Source organism: Nematolebias whitei, chromosome 13 (genome assembly GCF_014905685.2).
Source record: "Nematolebias whitei isolate Nwh7 chromosome 13, NemWhi1, whole genome shotgun sequence".
Classification (NCBI taxonomy): domain Eukaryota; kingdom Metazoa; phylum Chordata; class Actinopteri; order Cyprinodontiformes; family Rivulidae; genus Nematolebias; species Nematolebias whitei.
In genome coordinates, this window is record NC_056510.1 from 17,715,800 (window position 1) to 17,743,448 (window position 27,649).

A 27,649-nucleotide genomic window follows, 5' to 3' on the forward strand; every position below is an offset into this window, starting at 1 on the left:
GTGCTTTTATTCTGGTGGGTACATCTGAAGCTTTCGTGTTGGCTGTGCATTTGTTTTGGTGGGTACACCGGAAGTGCGTCATCTACTGTTTTGTCTGTCTAGCGTAAATAAAAGTTTTCTTACTATATTAGACCATGCGTTCACGTTGAAATATTTTTATCACGTGAAAAAAAAACATGAAGAGGTTTCATATCAACCTTGACGATTCAGCTTTCACTAAAGGAAGAGCACCGGTGTGTATTTTTCCTTATTTGTAGCAGCTACTTAGCTATATGGCTAGCAGAAAATGGCTAACAATTGCTCAGTTATTTCAACTTTTATTTATAATGTAACCTTTTAAAAATAGCTTAGCAAGTTAACTAAATCATTTTTTAGGGAGGGTAAGCTTGCTAACATACTCTTGTATGATTTCATATACAATTCTTGATTTAAAAAAATTCCTTCAAATTATGTTTTTTCAGCCAAAGCCACAGTTTCAGTCTTCATCTGGACAACAAAACTCTACACCTTCGACTGCTTCTACCATAAAGCCTGCTGCCAAACAAGTTCAGACCCTGTCTTATGCAGAATACATCGTCCAGAGTAAAAGTAATGTCGCTGCTGTTCCACAGAGAGATTCATCCTCCCAAGAGCTCAGGAGTGAAGGTGCTGGACTCTGTGGTCTGAAGCAAGGAGATTCAGAATCATCCATCAAAGGAGGAGGTTGTGAAACGGACCAAGATTATGTTAAAGACATTGAAGCTCAACCAGAGCGAGTGAAAAAGAGTGAGGAGACACTGATGGCTGAGGGGAACTTCCAAAAATCAAATCCAAGTGTGAAGGGTCCCAAACCAGTGGGGTCTGGGAGCAGCATTATTGTTAGTCCTCGACAGGTAAAACCAAAAGTTTTTTAGACCCACAAAAAAATAGATATGCAAAAATTACCCCTTCATGCATCTTCCTTGTGTAGTTGATGTGTTTTATACTTGTAAAATAATTGGAAGACCCCTTTGTGTTTGTTTCCTCAGAGAGGAAATCCTATTCTGAAGTTTGTGAGGAGTGTGCCATGGGAGTTTGGAGAAGTTGTGCCAGATTATGTTTTGGGACAGACAACCTGTGCCCTCTTCCTCAGGTGGGTTTTTGTCCTTTATAGCCAGGTTTTCCTGACAGCAATTTTGAATCCCAGTAAACAATTATGTGTGTGTATGTACATGTGTGTGGATATGTACACATCTACTGACTGTGAAACTAATTGCCCCTCGGGGATAATAAAGATACTTGAACTTGAACTAATTTAGGTTAAACTTAGTTTTGTGTATTTATATATATAAATATATTTTATAGTAAACTTTGTCCTAACTCTCATTCTCCTGTTTGTTTTTTTTCTACCTTTTGTTGATGCTGATTTTGTGCCCAATTTGAAGTTTGAGGTATCACAACCTAAATCCAAACTATATCCACGATCGTTTAAAGCTGCTTGGAAACACATTCACCCTGCGTGTGCTGCTGGTTCAAGTAGATGTGGTAGGTACACATAACTTGTATCATAGGCTGCTTTATTTAAAGCATTTATGCTTTGGTTTCAATTTATCATCCAAACTGGGAGGAAAACAGTCATTGTTTTTTTGCATTAACAAAATTAATGTATGTGTTTGTACTTAATTCTGTAATTTATTTCCTCCTGATTTGTTGGCATGCCTTATTTCAAATAAGCTTAAAGTTTTACACCTAGTGTGAAAATGTTTACCGGTACTTAGAGTCTTGATTTAGTACCTCAAAGGCTGCAACACATTCGTCTTGTGTTTTTGTTTTTGAATAGAGAACAATCATGGATAGATATTTACTTCTTTAAAAACCTTTGGCCACAGCTAGTTGAAATGTAAACAAGAGTTTTTATGAAAATGTATTCCAGAACTGAAGATAAAAATCAATCTTTTGGTTATCTTGTGACAGTCATTAATAGAAAAAAAAAACACGATAAGTGAAGTCATCACAAATAGTTGACAAAGTTTCAACCATGCATCAATAAATCAGCCTTCACAGAACAGTAAGTGTAATGTGAGCTGTCTTTGCAGAGCTGTTCAGTTGTGAAGAATGTCTTGTTTCAACCAAATCAGTTAAACTGGTGTAAGTGAAGTGTACAGCTGGCAACTATTTTTGACACCACAAGGAGGAAAACGCAATGTTCTATCCACAGTCTAAACAAAAAAACTCCTGTCTCAAACTACATTAAAGGTTTAAGATGGAACATGGTTTTAAATGTCTTTTTATCATATTTTTGAGACAGAAAGATCCTCATCATGCATTACAGGAGCTGGCTCGTATCTGTATCATGGCAGACTGCACGCTTATCTTGGCTTGGAGGTAAAACTGCAGCAGCTGCTGTTTGAGAGATTTGAATGCTACCTTCTCAAAACTGAGTGCTTGTGACTGGCCTTGCCTTGGCAACATAAAAGTGTGTAATCAGAAGATAAAGTGGGATGATTTTGATAGCTGAAGGTGTTTGGGAGTTCAACAGTTTAATCAAAACTTTACGAGGCACTTTGTTTTTCTAGCCTTCAAGTCTAAATCCAGCATGTTTTCTCATTTTGCTGATAAACTGGCAGCCCCGAAGAAGCAGGACGCTACCTGGAAACATATAAGTCATATGAGAAGAAGCCAGCTGACCTCCTAAAGGAGCAAGTTGAAAAAGACTATCTCTCAAAGGTCTGCTTGTTTTACATGCCTTCTTTTGCCACAAAATTTAGAAATTATATTTTTAACACACACACATATATATATATATAATAAATATATATATATTGTCAGCGTTAACTGAATTCTTTTTCTTAAAGGTTACAGATTGTCTGACGACTGTGAAATCTGTCAACAAAACTGATGCCGTAACTTTGCTGTCCACTTTCTCAGTGAGTATTTTTGATGGGGGTGGGGAAGATAGGGTCATTTTGTGTCGTCTGAACCAGGGGTTGATTCCTCGACTTGGACTGACTTTTCACTTTTCTTGAAGAGAATAATTCCTGTGAAATAGATGCAGATGATACACTTTTCTTTTACAGTCTGTAGAAGGAATCATCAATGCCTCTAAGGAAGAGTTGGTGCTCTGCCCCGGCCTTGGACCACAAAAGGTGAAGAATACAAAAACAGAACTTCAATATGCTGATAATAGACTGAACATTTGCCATCTTATCGTTTTGTTTCGTGTTCACAGGCAAGACGTCTTCATGATGTGCTTCACAAACCTTTTCTCAAGTCAAAGACAGAAAACAGCTGAGACTTTTTACACAGTCAAGAAGAAATTACATCACTTTGGCCATGTTAAGCAGCATTGTCACACATTCTACATTTTAATTACTGTAAATAATTTCCTCATTCACTAAAATGTTAAAAGATATGTGTATAAAACATTTTTTTTACCTGACTAAGTATTAGCCAGGGGTGCATGTGAACTTTCAGAGCTGCAAAATGTTTAAGTTTGTTGTTTTTATGTATGTGTGGGTGTATGTGCATGTTTTTAGTAATAAACAATGTTTTATACTGTTTAATGTCCCCCTGCTGCTATTGATTCTCAGCACAAAAAGAATAAAAGAAAAAAGTGTGTTTATGAAAGAATGGGTTAGTGTTTGGAAAAATCCCCAACGATCTAATTGTCAGAATATCTTTTTCAAGGCAAATACAACGGTTAGTTATTTAGAAGTACTGTACTGTAATCCAGTAAATCCTGTGGAGGATTGTGATGCGTTAGAATGCATGTAAAGAAGAAATTAGAATGGCAAAGTGATTTTAATTTAAAATGTTCCTTTTTTCCTCATAATACTATACAAGTTTGTATGGTTCATCGTTTTGAAAACAAGAAAAGTCCTAATTATGAGATACTATCTCAGAATTGCGACTTATCTCCAAATTATTAGCTATTGTCTTGAAATTATGATTTAGCGTCACATAATTATGAAATGCTGTCATAATTGTGAGAAACTCAGTTATAAACGTGAGTTATGATCCTAATACTAAATTGTATTGCATAATTATAACTTGTGTTTTTTTTTTTTATCCAGGAATAGTTTTTAAACTATAAAGTAATTCGCATTCTATTTATTTAATAGTTGCAGAGTTTAGAAATTTCCGATAATCATGAAGGCGCCACCGTCAAAACAGGAAGTGATCGCTCTGCCGAGTTTTGCCGCTTCGCTATAACATTGATATTGTTCTTTGTGGTGTGTTAAAGCCAATTCAAAGTGGTTAAAAGGGGTGAGGTTATTTTTAAAGGGAAATTCAAACTGTTTATAAAGCTCGTTTGAGTCATGCAGTCAGACAAAGAGGACGAGGAAGACGCGGCTCCTGAAGAGTTTGTTGCCTTGTGTGGTTTCTCTGGAAGTTCCTCCGAGCAGGTTGGAGAATCAGCTGCACTCTCAGGGACAGAGCTGGGAATATCAGCACTAACTTCTGATTCTTTGTTCGTCTCACAGCTTAGTTTCAGCTCAGGAGACAGGCTGCTTGTTCACTCCAAGCCTTCAGCTGACTGGTGGTGGGCAGAGCTGCGGGGGGTCAAAGGTTATGCTCCTGCCAGCTACCTGCAGCAGGGCTCTGCCGAGGGGGAGGACACCTCTTCAGAGGACCCTTGGCAGGATGACGAATACTTCGGCAGCTATGGCACCCTGGTTGGACATAACCATTATCTTTTGCTGACATTTATTCATATTCAACTTTATCTCCAAAAGTCTTTACCACACACAACACAAAAAGAAAACCAACATTAAATGTATTACATGTTGCACAATAACAAACAAAGAGAGATCAGCATCACAATTCACCCACTTTGTGGTAAAGCTGCAGGAATAACTCAGAGCTGCCATCAAGGTTCAGCAGCCTGATGGCAGAAGGAACAAAGGAGTGAGACAGTCTGCCTGTCTTCCTGCGTGGTGCTATCAAGCAGTAGCTTGAAGGTGTCTAGAAAATCAGGAGACAGGATGTGGTTCTGTCTGGATACTGTTTCCCTTCATTTGGAGAGCATCCGTTTCTCCCACAAGGACTGTAGGTCCCTCTGCTGGACTCCCAATTATTTTGGCGCAAACCTAGAATGGCTGTTCTTATCCTTTATCATCGAACCCAAATAAAGAAAAAAGTTAAAATACTTTAATAAATTAGGGATAAAAATTGAATAAAATTTCCTTACAAATGTGTTTGGGGAGTGGTGGCGCAGAGTTTAGAGAAGGTGGGCCTGTGATCAGAAGGTCGCTGGTTCGACACCCCGAACCAACAACATCAAAATGTTGTTGGAAATGGTGAAACACCCTCATTTACCCCACTCTGGGCCCTTGAGCAAGGCCCTTCATCCCCACCATCTGCTCACAATCAGGTGTCTCTCTCTCTCGCTATATATATATAAAAAAAATGTTAAAAGAATCCAACAATTTTCAGTCAGGTCATATGGACAGTTTCTTTTTTTTTTTTTTCCGAAACGTTTCACCTTCCATCCAGAAGGCTTCATCAGTCAAGGAAACACACAACACAAAACTGATTCTTCCCCTAAACAACTTACTCCAAAGTGGAACAAACCAGTTATGTTGGTGCTAAGATGGTGTCTTTGGCACGCCCCCTCCTGTGGTTCCGGCCCGCTTCCTCGTCAACAGTCATGTCAAACTGGTTAAAAGAACATTAAAAGAATTTAGTTTCCTCAGTAAATGGATTTTCTTCAAACATGAACACTGACTGTCAGTGTTCACGTCAAATGTTAGTTTTGGAATCAAACACAATTTCCACATCTTTTCCATGAATGGAGCTGAGTTTAGGCATTCTCCCATTTTTAACTCAAATCTACCACAAGCTTTGTCTTCGAGACATTAAGATCAAGATAACAGTCATCACACCAACCCACAAAATCAGGCGGGGCACCACCCTCTGACTCTGAATCTTGAAGAAGGGTTAAGAGCACTGTTTCATCAGAAAACTTGACCATGTAGCTTCCTTCTGTAAAAGATATATAAAATAAAAAGAAGGGGTGAGAGAACACAACCCTGGGGTGTCCCTGTATTTGTGCTCAGAACTTCTAAATAAAATGGGTTTGTTTAGTGGCTTTATGACAATCATGCACATTTGAAACATGATGATCCATTCATAGGGACATCTTTTATTTATTTATCAAAGTGGCTATGTATTTGCAACATAATGTTGCTTTTGCTATAATCTTTAGCTTGGGCCAGAAACATGAAGGAATGGACAGCAGCTGATTGAAAAGCACCAACTAAGAAACAAAAACAGGTATTAACTAGTTCTGCTGAGTTTAGAATCAGGTTCATGTGGACACCAGAAGTCAAATACATCAGCAAAAAAAACTTTATTTTTGTGAGAAACTTTGTGTTTGCAATTTTAAATAGATAACACAGATAGAAATCTTATGGAAATTAATGTTTCAAACTACCGTTTTGTTATGAAAACACCAGATCTGGGGTGTTTTTTTGGCTGTTAAATGCTCCAAAACTTATATGGGAACACATGAAGCTGCACTGTCTCCATGGGTGGTCTGTTTTTCGCCCTAACGTCTGTGAGATTTTATCGTAGCTGTATTTGTGATGCTTCAACTTTTAAATTTTTAGAAATGCAGACAAGAAACAGGTCAAAGTTTTATGACAACACAAACGTTCGACTCACGATGCATTTGAATGTCACAGCTGCTGGTGAAAGTCAAATTCTACAAGTTGTAATCAGTACCCTTAACGGCAAGGAGTTAATTTATTAACAGACTAATCTGAACAAATTTCCCTTTCACTATCAATGTTTCTGTATTTTTATAAGAGCTGAACATTTATATTATTATTTATGTCCACAAAACTACTGGCACATCTGAACCATGGTTCACAGAGACAGTTCAAGGTTGTTAAAAAGTTAACATTTTCCAAAATTCTTATGATAATTATGAGTTTATTTTGTAGACATATTGTCTCCTATGTAAAATACATTTGGTAGTGTTTGGCTTGGACAACTTTATAGATCCAAGACAAAAAAATGTGCAAAGAACATAGATAACATGGATTATAATGAGGCTGTCTGCTACTTCAGAACCATAGAAAACACCATGGATTTATCAGTGTACAGCACAGTTAGGCTGCCGATGTTTCAGACTCAAAGTCAAGGTTGTAGATTGTAATTTGCACAAACTTCAGGTCAGATAAAGGATCAATGAGCCAAAGTGACCTGATTAGCATATTCAATAAAACATCCCTGATGTCCCCTGTGCTCTATTGCTTCCAAATCACCTCCTGCTACACAGATAAAACAATAATTATTTATTTAAGTAGAGCAGGGGATATTTGTGCCTGCTTGGATATTCACGGCACAGTTGTGTGACTTTTAGTTTTCTAGTCTGATTAAAAACACAATTTATCATAAATTAAGGATCATTTGATAATATAACATAATTTCATTACACCTTAATGACTAAAGAGACCCTCCAACGGCAGAGTTTGTGTTTTAATTGATAATGTCTCACGACGCAGAGACTTCACCTGGAGATGTTGTCAGACAGGAGCCGCACCGAGACGTACCGGCAGGTTGTCCTCAGCAACAGTGCTTCCCTGAAGAACAAGGTGGTGATGGACCTCGGCTGTGGGACTGGGATCATCAGCCTGTTCTGCGCTCAGCTGGCTCAGCCCTCCGTGGTAATCATGACAGGAATGCTGACAGGGTCGTTTTCACAACATTCAGGATGTGGTCGAGTACCGTATTTTTCGCTGTATAAGTCGCAGCTTTTTGCATAAATTAGCATGCCCTGCGACTTATACAGCTAAGTGACATGTTTATGTTTTTTTCCCATATTTATAAACTAATTTTTGGCTGAGATTGATGATTTCATTCATTCTGACAGAGAAAATATTGAACACTACCATTTTCAGCTGCTAGAGGGCAGTCGACCAATATGGCAAGCCAAGTGTCATTAATAGGTAAAAGCGGCTATTAATGAGACACTTGGCTTGCCTTATAAACACCTTCGTCTCACTCGGGAACTCCTGGAACAAACGTCAAATCAGCTGCATTTTGCCGCCCAGGTGAAATGCAGCTGATTTGACCATTAAAGTGAATTTATTACGGAAAAGTTCAACTGAGACACACCTTTGCTATAATGTTGTGTAAACAAATTATTGTTTTTAAGTGGTAATCTTGTTAAAGTCCTCCCGTGCACGTTCCCGCGGCTGCCATTTGGCATCCAATCGATTTTTGGCACACTGGCTCACGTTTTTGGGTGGTCAGTGGTGACGCATAACAAATGCGATGCGTCAACGGTGACGCATAATAGATGCGACTTATGCGTCGAAGCAACATATTTATGTTTTTTTCCACTTTATTAGACATATTTAGGCTGATGCGTCTTATACGGCGGTTCGACGTGTACAGCGACAAGTACGGTAATAGTTTCTGAAAGTCTTAATAGTCTTTGGAGGCTGCCATGATGAGCAGTTTGAAATTTTTTAAATGCTAAGAGAATAAACGTCAGTGCTTCTTTCATTACCTCCTTTAGGATAAGAAACACTAAACTATTCTTTTTGAGGAGATATTTCTGTCCGACAGTTCCTTATACTTCGCTACGGTTAAAGCAGCACACCTATTTTTATCCAGTCAGACTCATTTTGTTTCTAATAAGTGATCATAAAGACAAGAGGCTGAGTGAGAACATCTTATCACAGCATCTTTTTAGTTTTGGCTGCTTTTTCAACTTTTCAAGTTCCAAAACTAGATCTGATTCCATTTAGGCTGTATGAAATTGTGAGATAAGCACATATTGTTTGTAGTATTTAATAAAGTTTGTAGAAACGTCTCTGGTGTCATTCCACCAGACTCACACAGTTTGCTGTAAGTGTGGTCAGATTCTTGTGTCAGCACGCTTGGCTCTGCTGCTAACCTTGTGACATTTTCCGATAAAGTTGAGGACAAATACATCGGAAAAGACTATTAAACTGGACGTTTGGATTCTGTCACACACACACACACCGGTTTTTAGTTGAACCATCCTCAGTGTGGAAGCTGTTGGATGATGGACAGTGTGTAACAGAGATCTTTAGAATTCAGGGCAGATAGTCTGCGACACCAAATTTAGATTTTCTTATAAATTGGGGGTCATTAGATATTTTTTATTTCAAAAAATCTAACAGTAACTGCTCAACCTACCAGTAAATAAATATATTTGACTTTTTTTTTAAATAACTTGTACGCTTAAAGATAATTTAATCAACGAATCGGCTTTTTTCTAACTTGCACATCATTAAATTGTATACACTAATAATTTGATTATACTTTTAATTTGATTTGACTTTTTCTAGCTATGAAGAAACCTAAATTAATGTTTGAATTATTATGAAATGCTACAAATCTCAGCTTCTACCAATATATATAAATTCTTTTTAGGATTTCAGCTTTTTTTTATTAAATCGAAACACTAATATATATATATACCGGTAGTATACTGTAAAATTTAAACAATAAATAAGAAAAATATATAAACTTGATTTATTGTCCTCCTATTTTTATAATAATATAATAAAATCCAAGTCAAACGGAGTTTAGGTGGTCCTCATGTTGAACATCAGTGTGCTTGCAGCTTCACCTGCTGAATGAATTGTGTTACTACATGGAATAAACAGCTCGGTGTTTCAGGTGTATGCTGTGGAGGCGAGCTCCATGGCGGACTACACCCGGCAGCTGGTGAAGCAGAACGGCTGTGAGGAGGTGGTGGAGGTGGTCCAGGGTCGAGCTGAGGAGCTGGAGCTGTCGGAGCAGGTGGACGTCCTGGTGTCTGAGTGGATGGGCAACTGCTTACTGGTAAGACTGACTCTCCCACTGCAGTCACTTCAAGCTTTCCTCTAATCTTTCAGGCTGTCACGCCTTAATACAGTAATCCCTCGTTTATTGCAGGGGTTACATTCCAGACCACCCTGCAACAAGTGAAGATCCACGAAGTAGCGACATTATATTTATTTCAGTATTTATATATATATATATTTAAGGCTTTATAAACCCTTCCCACACTCTTGCAATGTTCTAAACTCTTAAACCTAGGTCATTTTAACAACATATGCACAGTACTGTATATGTAGCTACTAAATTTTACTTAACAGGCTTGGCAGAACAGCAGCGGTTCGGTTCTGGTCTGACTCGGTTCCGTTTCTGCAGATTTACCCTGCAGCAACTACGCCCACAATCAATGTTCTAAACTCTGACACCTACTAACTTTAACAACATACTTATATGTAGCTACTAAATTTTACTTACCAGCGTGTACCCGCTCTGAGGTCCTTGTGGGCCGGTTGAAAGAGATGAAAAAGTCCTGGTGGACTCCGGATGGAGCGCTGGACCTTTGGTGACATGTGTCCCGCTTGGAAGTCCTCGTGGGCTTGCAGCTCTCAAGATTCACCGATGGGAGGTCCGGTTCTGCTCCAGTTCTGGTCCGATTCCGTGGGTTCCATGCGGCTCTCTGCATCCGCTGGGCACCGAAATCACTGTAATAAGCCCCAAACTATTTCCAATCAGATCAGAACTTTCCCTCTTGTACTGTATTGTATTTCAGCTGAATGCAATGGGGCTTCTGGGCAGGGCCCTGTTGGCTTCTGGGAGCTGTAGTCATTATGAGTGAGGTTACAGTGTAAGCTTATTGAGAGAAAACTACAAAATGGCGGCACCTGTCCAAAGTATTTTATTTTTTCATTAATTTTTTTTACTGTACAGTATCCAGTACTATCCCAATCACGTGAGTAATATTAAAGATGGCAATCATGTCCTGTACAATTTTTTTTCTCGTGTCCAATCTTACTTTGAAAAACTGCGATAGAGCGAGTCCACAAAAGTCAAATCGCGAAGTAGATTTCATAAGGTTTGAAAATCTCACTTTTTTTATTGTTTGTGCTCTTTGCCTCCTGTCTAGTTTGAGTTCATGGTAGAGTCAGTTCTTGTGGCCAGGGACCGCTGGCTCCGAGATGGAGGTGTGATGTGGCCCTCCTCTGCTGCCCTCACCCTGGTCCCATGTCAAGCCGACAGCTATTACACAGAGAAAATGGCCTTTTGGGAGCGGCTGTACGGCTTGGATTTCACTCCTCTTCAGTAAGAGTCACTAAACAACGTCCTGTCTTGTTTTTATTCTTCTGTTTTCACCTCATTTTCAAACAGTGAACTTGGCAGCACATTTCAGACATTTACTCCGGTAAAATGACAGGTTAGCGCTGGCTTGTTTGTTTTAAATTCATCATTTACTGAAATGACTTGTCTGTGATAGTCTGAAAAAAAAAAAAGAAGAAGCCAAAGCAGTGATTACATTTGAGCAGAATTATGCAAAATAGGAACTATGTAAAAATATTCATAAAAACAAAGTTTACTTGGAATGCTAGTGCTTCTCACGACTCCACATTGTCCTCCTGTAATGAACTTTTCCAGTCCAGGACAAGTTTTAAACCGGTGTCAATGACAATGTTTTTGTGCATGCAGCAAAACTCATTTCTCCTCCAGGCTCCGTTCTGTGCAGCACTCCCTCCGAGTTCACTGCAAAGATAAACACAACTTGAACTTGAAGATAACAATTACTAAACGACCACAAAGGCAGGTGGTAAAGCCTCCCTTTCCTAGTGTGAGGACAGAGCACTGCAGTGGCATTAAGTTGTTGCAAAAGAATTGCAATATCTTCTTTCCCAACGCAAGAACACGAAAAAATGTTCTGTACTCTTCAGTAAGTTGCATAAATTTCATTTTTTACTTTGTCTGTTGATTCTTGTTAGCTCATTTGTCTTCTTGTTCTGAACGTTCTGTAGGCCTTTAGCACAGCAGGAGTTCTTCACCAAGCCCAAATTCAGCCACCTCATGGAGCCCGACGACTGCCTGGCTGCTTCCTGTGACGTTATCCGTCTCGATATGTACACGGTGCAAGTGAGGGACCTTGAGGTAACCAACACATTTCATCTGCAGAATCTGCTGCAGCTTTAGCTTATCGCATTGTGAAACTAACAGAGCAGTGTTTCATTTCTCAGGAAATGAAGGGACAGTTTCATTTTTGTGTGAAAAAGGCCGGGGTTTTCCATGGCTTCACAGCCTGGTTTACAGTTTGGTTTGAGAGCCTGGAGAAGGGAGAAGCGACAGTGGAGCTGAACACCGGACCAAACTCTGAGTACAAAAAAAAAAAAAAAAAAACACAAGAAAATTGTGTTAAACTTGAATCAACACATATAAAATGAAACCCGTTTATTTCTGTTCAGGTCGACCCATTGGAAGCAGACTTTGTTCATGATGGACAGACCGGTCAGTGTGAACGCTGGAGACTCCATCAGAGGATCTATTGTTCTACACAGAAACCCGACGTGGAGACGTCACATGACCGTTACTCTGCACTGGAGCATCAACAGCAGCACCGATGATACAGACAAGGCAAACAGCTTACGTTTATCCACATTCGTTTATGATTCATAAACTGTCCCAGGGGATTTTATTTATTTTTTTCTTCTTCGTCTCGTTTTCAGGTTGGGACGAAAAGTTTCCCCATGTGGAGATGACAAAACTCACACAACGGAAAACCAGTTCAGTCTGTCCACACTCCAGCTGTGAGCTGCTGCCAGTCTGTAGTCCAGTTTGGTTACAAGTATGGTCTTCAGAGGATCATCTGGCTGGAGGTTTGGGCCTGTAGTGATCAGCCTGATATCTGCAGGAGCAAGAGGTGATCATACAAAGAGAAGATGCAACACACCTGGAGAGGAGGAGACATACGGATGGAGGACAAACGGTTTCCATCAGCCAGAGTTGGGCTGAGTTGAGTGCAACAGAGGGGGAATGCACATCTCACCACGTTTTTGTTTATTTTATTCACATTATCGTGTACGACAGCTGAACAGTCAGAATTGGATTTACTCTGCCGTTTATGGTTACAGCACACGTCTTTTGGGTTGTTTAAATTGGAACATTTTAACAATACTTTTTAATTGTTTATATACTCTGTGATGGACCTGCAACCAGTCCAGGGAGAAAGGAAGAAGTGGGTAAAGATGAATAATGAATGGAGGGTAGAAATCCCTCCATTCATTATACTGTACACCTAAAAATTAAAGTGAACAAGGTAAACCAGGGGTTCTCAAACTTTTTGGGTCCAGGGACCCCTTAAAGTTTCAGGGACCCCCTCATAACCCTTATGTTTATTAAATAATTTTCTTCAATTTGTCTCTTTAATGCCTTGGAAATATTTGTGTAACATAAATACTTAAGACCTGTTCTTTAATAGTGTTAATGCAATTTTTATACTTTTAAACATGGGGTATTTTTTATTCAAGACACGTTTAATTAACAAAATTTTTATTTCAGCCTTCAAAAATTACAGTTTTGAGAAAATTAATAGAATCAAAAAACACTTAAAAACTTTACCTAATTCACATAATGAACATAAATGTATCGCCACTTCTTCAAATTATTACAGAAAACTTTATATAAAACTGAACAGAAACAGCAGGGGGGGGGGGGGTAGTCTAGGGGTCCTCCCCCAGAAATTTTTGAATAAAGTACATGTGATTTCCTGCATTTTGGTGTATTTTAATGGGTTGTTAAACAGCTACGTGCTTGTAAAACAAAATGTATATTGTTTGCAGACCCCCATTTGAGAACTACTGATGTACACGACAGAAATAATAACTTTTTGCACTTAAATATGCGATAAATATATTGAACAAAACACTGTTGGAGTTAAAAGTCAGATGCTGATTATTCAAAGTAGAAACTCTTTCCCTTCATTATACTTTGTACCAATTTCCTAGACCAGAGTTTTGGCCTCTTACAGTTTAACTTCCTATGTCTGAAATTATACATTAGAACTACAAGAAGAATACTTTCAATTGTACAATTAGTAAACCTTTGCTGATTTCAGTTCAAAGTTTGCTAGAAGCTTTAATGCTTAATATTTTTGTCCCTTTTTCAGAATTCCCTCCATTTGTAAACATGTGACCTTTCCTTGCGACGTTAACTCTTCTGTGCTGTGACGAAACCGCTCATCGTCTTCGCTATGGCTCAGTCTTAAAAGACTTTGATTTAGCTTTGGAGCAGGTGTTGACCTCTGAGGACAAGGACTGAGCCGGCGAAGTCTCAGGAGATGTAGACCTGGAGAGCGGAACAAAGAGGGGGGGTTTCACGACTTTGTACTTGAGCTCGTTTTTCTTTTTCAAGTGTTTGTCACAGTGGTTAATGAACGTGTCCAGCTTGACGAAGGTCTTGTTGCACACCTTGCAGTGATACGGACGCTGTCCTTTTTTGAGGCGTACGTGCAGCCTGATGTAAGATGAGTGCACAAAGGTGCGGCAGCAGACGCCACACTTCAGATCCTCCGCATTACCTTGTGTTCCCTTAGGCTGGCTGAGTGTGGGTGCACGAACAGGTGCTGGTTTCGCCTGCCCGGAGGCCTCTTGAGCCTTGTGAGAGAGCAGAAGCGACTGAGAGCGAAACCTGGCGCCACAATGTTCACACACGAACGGTTTCTCCCCGGTGTGAATGCGAATGTGTGACAGAAGCCCGGCCTTCTGGGTGAAGGCCTTGTTGCAGTAGATACACCTGAAAGGCTTCTCTCCTGTGTGGAGCCGCCGGTGCGTCTTAAGATGCGAAGCCCGGCCAAAAGTCTTCCCGCACTCGGGGCATTTAAACGGCCTGTCTCCGCTGTGGATCGACTTGTGAACGATGAGGTGGGCGGACTGTTGGAACAACTTGCCACAGATGTTGCACCTAAACTTCCTCTCTTTGTCATGCGAGGCCAGGTGAAGGTTCAAGTGAGCGGAGGAGATGAAGGTTTTGGTGCAGAGGGTGCAGCTGTGAGGGTTCAGGTGCTTGTGGGACCTCCGACCATTCGAGGGGCTGCTGCCTGCCTGGCAGGATGGACATCTGGAAGGGCGATCTGAGGCTTTTGCTGCAGCTGATGTGCTGGACGGGTCAGGCTCAGAATGGAGGGGACTCAAACTGCATCCACAGTCTGAGCAGAGCTCTGAGTCTTTGCCAGCTTTAACCAGCATGCTGCCATTTACAACCACAGCAAGAGGCAGGGGGAGTCAACCTGAGAAAAGCAAAAAGGGCTTTAGAGTGGTGCAACTTTTACACACAGAGCAACTTTATATCCCAGTTCCTGCACCATGCTACCAGTTAAATTGTAGTTAGTCGATAAGCACAGGTAAAATAGAGAATTTGCATTTCCTGCAAAAATGCAGTGTGACTACGTGAAGAATTTCCCAAAATCAGCTGAATAGTAGCCAAAGAAGCTTAAATTAGCAGACGGAAGCAGAAAGAGCACAGTTGTACCCAATTATGCTTAAAAAGGCAGAAATGAGCACAAAAACTGGGAATTATCTGAAGAAAGCAGAAAACTGCTTAAATAAACAGAAAACTGCTAGAAATAGCAGAAATAAGCAAAAAGAGCACAACTGTACCCAAGTATGCTTACAAAAGCAGACATTAGCACAAAAAAGTGGGAATTATCTGAAAAAAGTTGAAATATTGAAAAGCTTAAATTTGTTAGGAGGCAGAGAGCACATTTTTTGCTGAGTTAGGTTGAAAAAAGTTTAAATGAGTGCAAAAAAATGTGGAATTAGCTGACATTAGCATAAAACAGCTAAACAGTAACTGAAATAGCAGAAACAGCTTAAACTTGTGTAAATAAGCTGAAAGGAATCAAACAAGCAGAAATAAGTTCGAAGAAGCGCAACAATGTTGGAAGTTAGCAGAATAAAGCTGAAAGCACAAAACAGCTGAATTATTTTTTTTATATATACATTTTGCACAGGAAGCTGAAAGATGCTTAACCAGAACAAAATGCGCAGTAAAAGGTTGTAAACAGATGCAAAGATATGAAGGATGGCTAAATGTCTCGAAAAGCTAAAGTTGCACCACCACCCGTCTCCTGAAAGAGCTGAACGTTTTTATATGAATTGTTGAAATAGCATAAAAAAATGTGGAACGAGCTGCATACTACATAGTTTAAGGAAACTCGAAGAATAAATATAAACGGGATCACTGTGGTGTGACTGCAGATTGCACAAGTCTAACCGCGCGCTTCCATCTGCTGGGCCCTGCCGCTGCCTCCGAGGATAAAGGATGCGACTAACATCTGATGAACACTTCACGCTCCGAGCGCATTCCTCCTGAGAAAACGTGCGTTTACTCGAGCGTTCGTCTTCTTACACCACGAAAACAAACGGGATTAAACAAAGAGTGCGCGTGGTGTTGGATTTTGTCGCGTGTGCGGCCTTTTTTTTTTTTTTTTTTTTTTTCCGGCGAAGCAGCGGCTGGACAGGAGCTGCAGCAACATCTAGCGAGCGGCGGAGCAACAGTCGCCTCCATCTCTTGTTCAGGCTTTCGTTTATCGGAAACTTAAACTGCTGGCTGCTACTTGGTTTCGATTGTTCAGAAATGGGCTGGCTTTCAGTTTATCCTGTCCTTATAAAACACAGACTGGGACCAGTTCCTCCAGAGCTGATGCATCCTTCACCGATAATGCAGGTACTGTGATTTTTATGACTAGTTTGCATGTTTTGGAGTATTTATGAGTACAATACTTCAAATGAATGTGAAAAGAAAGGATGACAAAAAGCAATGTGATGATGTATTTTAAGTTCTTTTACAACCAGTTTTTTTTTATTTTTTTTTATATAAACTTTGAAACAAGTCGTGTATTTACTGTGGATATGACTCAGTGTTCAATACTCTGGCAAATATCTGAATTTAAAAAAACAAAAAAAAAAACAACTACCTATATTGAATTGGTCAAAGGTGCATGTATGAAGATAAATCAGTCAGACAAGTGTATGAGATTTGTAAAAACGTTACTAGAACTGCCTTCTTCCACCTGCGTAATATCGCTAAAATTAGAAACATCTTATCTAAAAATGATGCAGAAAAACTGGTTCATGCATTTGTCACATCCAGACTGGATTATTGCAATGGTTTATCTGGGTGTCCAAATACTTCTAAAAAATAAAGTCTTCAGTTAATCCAAAATGCTGCTGCCAGAGTCTTCCATTCAAGTCAATTCAAAAATACTTTATTAACGCCAGAGGGACATTTTATGTTGGGTAACTCATCATCCTGGTTTCATTAAAGAGTTGTTATAGATGCTGGTGGCTGTGGGCAGGAAGGATCTCTTATAGCGTCTGTCCTACAACGGATTTGAAGAAGCCTCTGACTGAAGACACTGTTGTATGACAGTCTGATGAAGAGGATGCTGAGGGTTGTCTATAATGTTCTTCATTTTATGAAGAATCCTTCTTTGTACAATCATCTCCAAAGGTTCTAGAGGAGTCCCCAGAACTGAGCCAGCCTTCTTTATGAGTCTTTTTAAAGTCACTTGCTCTGGTGCTGCTCCCCCAGCAGATGATGGCAGAAGAGATAGTGCTCTCTACAACAGACTTCTAGAAGATATGCAGCATCTTGCTGCAAACGTTGAAGGACTTCAGCTTCCTCAAGAAGAACAGTCCCTTCTTGTAGACGGCTTCACTGTTGCATTTCCAGTCCAGTCTATTGTCCAGGTGAACTCCAAGGTATTTATACTTCTCCACCACCTCCACTTCTTCTCCCATGATGGAAATAGGGTTGGACCTGTTCCTGATTCTCCTGAAATCTACAATCATCTCCTTTGTTTTGTTCACATTCAAGATGTGATGATTGTTTCCACACCATGCCACAAAGCGGTCCACCAGTTCCCTGTACTCAGCTTCTTGTCCATCTCTGATACATCTGATACATCCTTAACTGGAGTTTTAGCTTCTCTCCACTGGCTCCTTGCCAAATCCAGAAATGAATTCAAAATCTTACTTCTAACCTACAAAGCTCTCAACAACCTAGCTCCATCTTATATTTGAGATCTTGTTGTTCCATATTTTCCTAACAGAGCACTTCGCTCTCAGACTGCAGGCTTACTTGTGGTCCCTATTGTTTCCAAAAGCAGAGTGGGGGGGAAGATCTTTCAGTTATCAGGCTCCTCTCTTGTGGAACCAACTTCCAGTTTCTGTCAGTAAGGCACATTGTCCAGTTTAAGACTGAGCTTAAGACTTTCTTTTTGATAAATCCTATAGTTAGGGTTGGCTAGCTATGCTGCCTTAAGCTTAGACTGCTATAGGAAAAATTGACCTTAATTTCTTAAATTAATTGTTAAAATTGAATAGTTTTCATTGGATACTATTTATATCTTAACATGTGATTCTTGACCTGCCATACCAAACCCAGCCGGTCGAAGCAGATGGCCTCTTGTCCTGATTAGGGGCTTGGAGTCTCACTGTTTTAACTGAAGCCACAACCTGGTCTTTGGTCTTGCTGACATTCAGCTGGTTGCTCTCTGCCTCATCCATATAGGCTATTTCATCATTGTTGAATATGAAACAGCACCATTAAATCATCAGACTGAAAACTTAAAGATTGTTTTGGAGTCACGATTGGCTGTTCACAGTCAGTGAAGTATTTAGAGAGAATAACAATGGACTAAGCATACACCCTTGAGGAGCTCCTGTGATTGCTGGTGATGTTGCTGGAAATTGGGCTGCAGCCAACAGTCTATTAAAACAATCACAAAAAAGAATATATATATATATATATATTTTTCCATTAAATGTAATCTATGTAATTTTTTAAGTACTGGCATTCAGAATGTGTTTTACATAAAGAAAGGTCTGTTGGTGTTAACTCAGTTTATTTCAGGAACTACGTTGAGTAATTTTGACTTTTTATGTTGACGCAAAGAGTTTAAGCCATAGTTTGTGACAATATTTTGATTGTGTTGCAGCACACAGACCAGGAAAGATGAGTGGGAAGACGAATAAACCTCGGTGAGTTGCACCACCTCCACCTCTGCTCTCAATGGAAAAAATATCAAGTCAAAGTTTATTTATAGAGCACATTTACAATAACCGCAGTTGACCAAAGTGCTTGACAATAATCACAACATCATAAAAACACGATAAAAGAAATAAAATTGAGTTTAATGAAAATAAAAGTATGATAAACATTTCCAGTAAAACACCAATAAAATAATAGTACAATAAAAATCAAGACACACTTTATTTCAGTTGTTGCAATTTCCCAAAAACTCAAATCAATCAAGTACAATTTTGAGGTTTAAGTGACGTTGAAGACCTGTGAAAATAGATGTGTTTTTAGTCTGGACTTAAACTGATTTATTGAGAGAGAGCTTAACAGACAGAGGGAGACTGATCCACAGTCTGGGTGCTGCCACAGAGAAGGCTCTGTCACCTCTAGTCTTTAACCTCGCTTTAGAGACAGCCATCAAAAGCTGGTCGGCTGACCTCAGGGCTCTGGATGGTGTAGGGCTGCAACAGCTCACTTAAGTAAGATAAATGGTAAATGGACTGTACTTACCGGACTTTCTGCCGTACAAGTCGCACCGCCGTATAAGTTGCATCAGTCCAAAAATGTCTAATAACATGGAAAAATAACATAAAAAGTCACATCTATTATGTGTCACCGCCAACGCGTTGTGTTTGTTATGCGTTACTGCTGACCACCCGGAAACATGAGCTGGTGTTATGCCAAAAATCGACTGGCTGCTAAAATGGCAGCTGCGGGAGTGCGCACAGGATGACTTTAAGAAGAATTTAATACAATTAACACTTTAAAAACAATTGTTTGCTCAAAATTATAGCAAAGGTGTGTCTCAGTTGGACTTTTCCTTAATAAATGCACTTTAATGGTTAAATCAGCTGCATTTCACCTGGGCGGCGCGGCGAAATGGAGCTGATTTGATGTTTGCTCCAGGAGTTCTGGAGCGAGACGACGATGCCCTCTATAGCCACTTTTACCTATTAATGACACTTGGCTTGCCATAAGGCTTAAGGGCCCTCTAGTGGCTGCAAATGGTAATGTTTAATATTTTTCATGTCAGAATGAATCAAATCGTCAGATCTCAGTCAAACATTAGGTTATAAATATGGGGGAAAAAGGTACATTAGTCACTTTGGTGTATAAGTTGTAGGACTTGCAAATTTATGCAAAAAGGTGCGACTTAAATGCTGGAAAATACGGTGTATAGCGCCTTTCTATGTTATCAAGACACTCAAAGCGCTTTACAATACAATATGTGCCCTCATTTACCCATTCAGCACTCTACTAGATCTCTACAAAGCTAAATGAACAAATCATTCTAAAAAGACTAATCAGTGCTTTATCACATTCATCCACCAATGGGACACACATCGGAGGCAATGAGGGGTTCAGTGTCTTGCCCAGGGACACTTTGGCATCTGACTGCTGGTGGAGTTGAACCCTCAACTCTTGCATTGGAGATCGACTGCTCTAACCACTCATCCACAGCCACCCTGATGGCTGAAAATGTGTCCATAGCGTTTAAACACTTTAAATCAATCAATAAAACTTTAAATTTCATCTGATTAGCAACAGGGAGCCAGTGAGGGGAGTGCAAAACTTTGATAATAAATTCACGCCTCCTTGTGTTCGTTAGCAGACGGGCTGCAGCGTTTTGGACGCTCTGCAATCGCTGCAGGGAGCTCTGGTCCAACCCTAAATACAAAGAGTTACAATAATCTAAATGAGATGTAATAAATGTGTGGATAGCCCTCTCAAGATCACACCGAGGAAGATAAGGTTTTATCTTAGCAAAGGCCCTCAGCTGGAAGAAACTGGCTTTGATAACGGTGCTAATATGCTTATCAAATTAGGCAAAAGGGCCTTATCCTACTCCGCTCCTGTTTCCTGGAATATCTTACAAAACAGAGGGTCAACCATCACACCCAGATTTTTCACAAACTGATGACAGGAGGACAAAGGACCAACCACACTGTCATGCCCAAGCAGGGGATTGCATTGACTGAACACTAGAATCTCCATTTTTTCCTTATTTAAGGTTCAGAAAATTTGCTCTCAACCACACCTGTACGTCCCTAAGCAACGACTGATTTAAACATGGGAGTTCTTCAAAAATTGTTGAAAACAAGTTCAAATGTCTGAACACAACCCATTAATTTGAAATCACAGTTAAAATATGTGCAAAAGTTGCATCTGTTTTCCCAGAAAAAAACCCCAATGAAATTCACCTTATTTTTCAAAGAACTATAAAATGGTAAGAGAAATGATTAGACAAGATTTTTTTTTTTTCCATTTTGTTAGCCTATTCTAACCATCTTTTGTTCCCTAAATGTTGATCAATTTGTTAAATTTCAATATGATACATAGGTACAGTATATTGATCCAGGGAAGAGTTCAGTACTAGAGCAATGTTCAGTAATTTAAAAATTGATTCTTTATTAAGCAAAACTATCTTATTTGGACATTAGCATGTTTCTGGTATCAAAGTATGTCCCAGTTTTTAAGAAGTCCAAGTTTCAGTCATATCTTTTCTGCAATTTAAACTCTGTTTAATGAGTGGCCAAAAACAGATCAACTGGTGGTGTCATTTGTTTCAGGCAGATTCTTAATAAGAGTTGTTCATGACACCTTTTCAATAAAACAAACTTGCCATCATTTAGTTTCATTATTCTACTCATCGTACTAGATTCACTACAGTTAATGAACATAAAAGCAAAACTGAGAATAAAATCAAAGTTTCTGGAAGATATGCATTGTCCTCTGGTTTAAATATTTATACCATGGGCTACCAGTCAAATGAAGGCGTATTAAGCAGGACTTAAAATCAAAACTAGCTTATAAAATGCCAGATAAGTAACTCATAAATGGGACATAAAATCTTAGGAGACACAGGATTGCCTCAGATTTTGAAAGTTAATTTTTCACATAATGAATAAACCATAACAGAATATGAATGAATTTATATGAATGCAGTTTAAAGAAGAAAAAAAATAAAAATAAAGAAAGGGGTTGTTTGTTGTTGGGTAAATGCTTCACATCATACAACAGTGGGAGCGACATTGTATGTTACAAATCAAACATTTGGTTAAAAATGATTGCTTTTGTGTTGGTTACAAAGTTGAATATGCAAGAAGCATAACAAACCAATGAGCCTCATATTAACTCAAGCTGAAAGTAAAAAGCATATAATATTTCACACACAATGGGGCTCTCCATTCTGGATTATGGGGCTTAATAATTTATTTTATTGTTGGTTTTAATTTTGGACTCTTGTTTTGTTTAGGACTACCTTTGGGGCTACAGCCCCACCATTCATTGACTATTTGAAAGATATTCTGCGGCGATATCCAGACGGTGGACAGATTTTGAAGGTTGGTATATTCAAATTCTGATGGTAAACATTACTTTCTATAATCCTTCTTTCCAGTGGTGGGCACAGCTAATCAAAAAGTTACTGTAGCTTTGTTAACCACTAATTCGTCTAAACTCTTAAAACAGATTTTTTTTTAATTATCAGAAGCTAACGTTTAAGTGCTAACTTTTATCATACACTGCTGTCACTGACACTGTAAGACTGTAATGTGACAACGCTGTAAGTGAACACAGCTCAAGGGTTTATAAATCACAAGTAAAGCACACATCCTGTTCAGAGGTGAGCTTTCAGTACTTAATCTCATAGACATAAATACATAGATGCCCCCTTGAGCGGGCTGACACGTTGCAGCGGTACATCAGAGCATCCGCCATATTGGATGTGGCAGAACTGCCGGTCAACTAATACAAGGAAATGGACTTCTTCTTCTTTTGGCTTTTCCCTCTTCAGGGGTCGCCACAGCGAGTCATCGTCCTCCACCTCACTCTGTCCTCTGCATCCTCTGTCCGCACTCCAACTACCTTCATGTCCTCTCTAACTTCATCCATATATCTCCTCTTTGGACTTACACTTTGTCTTTTTCCTGGCAGCTGCATTTCTAACATCCTTCTACCAATATGCCCACGGTCCCTCCTCTTGACATGTCCAAACCATCTCAGTCTGGCCTCTCTAACTTTATCTCCCAGTTGTTCAACCTGTGCTGTACCTCTAATTATCTCATTCCTAATCTTATCCAGCCTTGTCACTCCTAAGGAGAACCTTAGCATCTTAATTTCTGCTACTTCCAGTTCTTTCTCCTGTCTTTTTGTCAATGCCACTGTCTCCAGACCATACAATATAGCTGGTCTCACCACTGTCTTGTAAACTTTTCATTTGACCTTTGCTGACATCCTTTTGTCACAAATCACTCCTGAAACTTTTCTCCATCCACTCCATCCTGCCTGGCTCTCTTTTTCACCTCTTTACCACATTTCCCATTTTCCTGGACAGTGGACCCCAAGTACTTGAAGTCATGCACCTTTGTGACCTCTGCTCTTTGTAGCCTCACTGTTCGTCCAGCCTCCCTCTAATTTACACACATGTACTCTGTTTTACTACGGCTGACTTTCATTCCTCTTCTTTCAAGTGCATACCTCCACATCTCCAAGTTCTCTTCCACCTGTTCCCTGTTCTCACCACAGATCACACTGTTTTCTGCAAACATCATAGTCCACAGGAATTCCTGCCTGACCTAATTTGTTAGTTGGTCCATCACCAGAGCAAACAAGAAGGGGCTCAGAACCGATCTTTGATGTAATCCCACCTCCACCTTGAAGCTATCTGTCACTCCTACAGCACATCTCACCACTGTCCTGCTGTCCTCATACATGTCCTGTACCAGTCTAACATACTTTTCTGCCACTCCAGATTTCCTCATGCAATACCACACCTCCTCCCTCGGCACTCTGTCATATGCTTTTTCTAAATCCACAAAGACACAATGGAGTTCTTTCTGACCCTCTCTGTACTTCTCCATCAGCATTCTCAAAGCAAATATGGCATCTGTGGTGCTTTTTCTTGGCATGAAACCATACTGCTGCTCACAGTCACCTCTCGTGTAAGTCTTGCTTCCACAACTCTCTCCCTGATCTTCATTGTGTGGCTCATCAACTTAATTCCCCTCTAGTTGCTACAACTCTGTACATCACCCTTGTTCTTAAAAATGGGCACCAGCACACTTCTTCTCCATTACTGAGGCATTTTCTCACCCTTAAATATGCCATTGAATATTTGAGTCAAAAACCTCACTGCCATCTCTCCAAGACATTTCCAAACCTCCACTGGTATGTCATCAGGTCCTACTGCCTTCCCCTTCTTCATTCTTTTCAAAGCTTTCTGGACTTCACCCTCACTAATCTTTCCCACTTCCTGGTCCACAGTTCTATGACCTCTACTCTTATTTCTCTTTCATTCTCTTCATTCATTACCTCCTCAAAGTATTCCTTCCATCTTCCTGTCACACTCTCCTCACTTGTTAGAACATTACCATTACTATCTTAATAAGCCTAACATACTGCACATCCTTTCCAGCCTGATCCCTCTGTCTTGCCAATCGGTACAAGTCCTTCTCGCCCTCTTTAGTGTCCAGTCTCCCATACAACTCATTGTACGCCCTCTGCTTTGCTTTAGCTACTTTCCTCTTTGCTCTATGTCCCATCTCCTTATATTCCTGTCTCCTCTCTTCAGTCCTCTCGCTGTCATATTTCTTCTTGGCTAACCTCTTTCTTGGAACGGTGTCCTGCACTTCACTATTCCACCACCAGGTTTCCTTATCATCCATTCTCTGTCCAGATGACACACAAGTACCTTCCTACCTGTCTTTCTAATTACTGTTGCTGTAGTAGTCCAGTCATTTGGAAGCTCTTTCTTCCTACCCAGAGCATTTAACAACTCCTCTCTGAATTTCTCACAACATTCTTCCTTCTTCATCTTCCACCATTTGGTCTAATTCTCTGATTTTAACTCTTTTTCTCTTCTTCACAACAACAGTCATTCTACACACAACTATCCGATGCTGTCTGGCCACGCTCTCCCCTGCCACAACCTTACAGTCTCCAATCTCCCTCAGGTTTCCTCTTCTACACAGAATGTAGTCGACCTGCATACTCCTTCCTCCACTCTTATAGGTCACTATATGTTCCTCCCTCTTTTGGAAATGGGTATTGACTAAAGCCATTTCCATTCTCTTGGCAAAATCCACCACCATCTGTCCTTCCTGGTTTCTTTCATTGACACCAAACCTACCCATCACTTCCTCATCCCCTCTGTTTCCTTCACCAACATGTCCATTCAGGTATGCTCCGATCACCACTCTCTCCTCCCTGGGAATACTCTCTATCACTTCATCCAGATCTTTCCAAAATATATCTTTCTCCTCCTCATCACATCTAACCTGTGGAGCATAACCACTGATGATGTTTAGCATCAGACCTTCTACTTCTATCTTCAGGCACATCACCCTATCTGACACTCTCTTCACCTCTACTAAATTCTTTGCCAACTCCTCCTTTAGGACCACCCCTACCCCATTTATCTTTCTATCCACACCATGGTAAAACAGTTTGAACCCTGCTCCAATGCTGCGAGCCTTGCTGCCCTTCCGCTTGTCTCTTGGGACACATAAAACATCTACCTTTCTTCTCTGCATCATGTCAGCCAGCTCTCTACCTTTGCCTGTCATTGTCCCCACATTTAGAGTTGCAACCCTCAGTCTTACATTCTCCACTTTCCTCTTCTCCCTCTGTCTCCTGAAATGTTTCCCTCCTCGTGGTCTTCGACTAACAGTAGCACAATTTCCGCCGGCACCCTGTTTGTCAACAGTACCAGTGGCGGTCATTGTTAACCCAGGTCTCGACCGATCCGGTATGGTTTCACTTTGATGAACTCACATTATTGTTTTGGCAAAAGTGTTTTACATCAGATGCCATTCCTGACACAACCCTCACCATTTACCCGGGCTTGGGACCGGCACAAGAGATACACTGGCTTGTGTTCCCTAGTGGCTGGTTTAATACAAGGAATTTCTTTCCTTCCAATACAAGGAAATGGACTGAACTTCATAAAACACCATTCTAAAAAGAGTTTGAAGTTCATTCCTGTCATTCACACACACTAAAATATCTGGAAAACAAACAGGCACCAAAGACAACATTTGTAACTTTTAACCTGATTATTAAAAATGTTTACTCGTTAAATGTTAAGGTTAAAGCTTAGCACTAATCCAACATATGTATTCTTTTGAGTGTTTACAACTACTAATGTGTGTAACATTAGAATTCTAGAATTCTAAAGTTCTAGAATTGCGCCGCTCAAGGTGGCTGCGTGTTGGAGCAGCTCTGTTACTTTCATTCTGAGATTTTGCTTTTGGAAACTTTAATTCCTCTTTTTCTGGATGTAAATCACATTTTTTGGATGATTGTTTCCTCTGGTATCGGATGCTGTGCAGCTGGAAGGATTTTTACGGAAACTTTTTTAGTTTTGGACATTTGTTATGATGCGTAACCATGGCAACAAGGCAGTTTTAACAACCAACAGCAGCTGATTAACATCTCAAAAGCTCAAGTAATATCTCAACTACAGCCCTAAATTTCAAACGAGTTGAAAAGGATGTTCTGTGGACGCATTTTCATCTACCTGCCAGCTGTGCTCGAGTGCCTGACCACTGAGATCCTGGAACTAGCAGGAAACACGGCTCATGACAGCGGAAGGACAAGATCGTCCATCAGCACCTACAGTTGGCTGTCCGCAGCGATGAGAAGCTCAACAAGCTGCTGGGAGGAGTGGCCATTGCCCTGGGATGATTTCTGCCCAACATTCAGGTGATCCTGAAGCCCAGGAGGCCAACCAAGTGCAAGTAAACGGATCAACATCTGTGGCCAGTTTCTTCAGATCTGCTATAAGACGGACCATCACAAGAGATTCTTCCCGCCCACAACCATCAACATCTAGAACAACTCTTATGAAACAAGGAAAATGAGCTACAACAACATTTAATTTCCCTCTGGGATTAATAAAGTATTTTTGAATTGAATTGAACATGATTACTGTGGCGATAAATATAGAAATATTCATATTTAATATTTAATATGTGTCTATAATAACCAGATCCTGAAATGTAGATTATTATAGATAAAAATTAAATGTTAAAATATGAACTATATTTATCACCACAGTAATATTTGTTACACACATTAGTAGTTGTAAACACTCAAAAGAATATACCGGTACATATGATGGTTGAGTGCTTACCTATAACCTAAATATTTCATGTGTAAACATTTTTAATAATCACTTTAAAAGTTACAAATTTTGTTTTTGCTGCCTGTTTGTTTTCCAGAAATATTAGTGTTAGTGAATGACAGGGATTAACTTCAAACATTTTGTAGAATGGTGTTTTATGAAGTTCAGTCCATTTCCTTGTATTAGTTGACGAGTAGTTCTGCATATTCAAAATTATGTTGACGTACAGATTCAGCGCTCAGTGAGGTGTCTATGTATATATGTCTATGCTTAATCTGGTCCATCTAAACCAAAGAGGCGGAGCAATACTGCTGTGCTGAAGCAGAGTGATGCATTCAATGTGTGTCGGACGTCTCTCCCGTGTTATTTACTATAATAAATTAACTCGTCTTGGCGATCCTCTTTGTGGTTAACTACTTGTATAAACTAACTACAGTAGTCCCTCGCTACTTCGTGGTTTGTTTATCACGGACTCGCTCTATCATGGTAAAATATTAACATTAATTAATATTAATATTAATTATATTATTAATATTAACTAAAATAAACTAGTAATCCCTTGTTTATCGCAGGGGATCTGTACCTGAAGATCAGCGATAAGTGAAAAACCGCGAAGTAGGAATAGTAGTTCAAGTAGTAATTACTTTGTAGTAGTTTATTATATATATATATATATATATATATATATATATATATATATATATA

General features: G+C 39.7%; 4 protein-coding genes across 4 annotated transcripts in view; 3 read left to right on the forward strand and 1 right to left on the reverse strand.

The window, feature by feature from the left end:
* Positions 1 to 40: 40 nt before the first annotated feature.
* On the forward strand, positions 41 to 3,285 carry ercc1 (excision repair cross-complementation group 1). Its single transcript, XM_037686384.1, has 9 exons — positions 41 to 233; positions 462 to 872; positions 1,008 to 1,111; positions 1,404 to 1,503; positions 2,267 to 2,343; positions 2,586 to 2,685; positions 2,814 to 2,885; positions 3,036 to 3,104; positions 3,188 to 3,285. Exons 1-9 carry the CDS (start codon positions 177 to 179, stop codon positions 3,248 to 3,250), a joined length of 1,053 nt encoding a protein of 350 aa, XP_037542312.1. The 5' UTR covers positions 41 to 176; the 3' UTR covers positions 3,251 to 3,285.
* Positions 3,286 to 4,277: 992 nt separating this feature from the next.
* Positions 4,278 to 12,953, forward strand: prmt2 (protein arginine methyltransferase 2). Its single transcript, XM_037686385.1, is given in 10 exon segments — positions 4,278 to 4,364; positions 4,443 to 4,634; positions 7,470 to 7,631; positions 9,622 to 9,786; positions 10,886 to 11,061; positions 11,763 to 11,892; positions 11,979 to 12,115; positions 12,204 to 12,393; positions 12,395 to 12,507; positions 12,509 to 12,953. Coding segments are annotated over 10 exon segments (1,506 nt in total). The 3' UTR covers positions 12,663 to 12,953.
* Positions 12,954 to 13,985: 1,032 nt separating this feature from the next.
* Positions 13,986 to 16,218, reverse strand: LOC119418850 (zinc finger protein 271). Its single transcript, XM_037686143.1, has 2 exons — positions 16,009 to 16,218; positions 13,986 to 15,022 (listed from the first exon to the last, which is right to left on the reverse strand). Exon 2 carries the CDS (start codon positions 14,979 to 14,981, stop codon positions 13,986 to 13,988), a length of 996 nt encoding a protein of 331 aa, XP_037542071.1. The 5' UTR covers positions 14,982 to 15,022; positions 16,009 to 16,218.
* A 2,535-nt stretch (positions 16,219 to 18,753) lies between these two features.
* The window catches only part of si:dkeyp-118h9.7 (sacsin), a 28,178-nt gene continuing 19,282 nt past the window's right edge, over positions 18,754 to 27,649 (forward strand). The window contains exons 1-2 of the mRNA XM_037686145.1: positions 18,754 to 18,779; positions 22,076 to 22,163. Coding sequence (XP_037542073.1) covers positions 18,754 to 18,779; positions 22,076 to 22,163 — 114 coding nt within the window. The remainder of the gene's footprint in view (positions 18,780 to 22,075; positions 22,164 to 27,649) is intronic.

Coding starts and splice junctions, on each gene's coding strand:
- ercc1 (XM_037686384.1), top strand. CDS start 177: ATGAAGAGGTTTCATATCAACCTTGACGATTCAGCTTTCACTAAAGGA. Junction 2,344..2,585: donor ACGCTTATCTTGGCTTGGAG/GTAAAACTGCAG, acceptor ATAAACTGGCAG/CCCCGAAGAAGCAGGACGCT. Junction 2,686..2,813: donor AAAAAGACTATCTCTCAAAG/GTCTGCTTGTTT, acceptor TTTTTCTTAAAG/GTTACAGATTGTCTGACGAC.
- LOC119418850 (XM_037686143.1), bottom strand. CDS start 14,981: ATGCTGGTTAAAGCTGGCAAAGACTCAGAGCTCTGCTCAGACTGTGGA.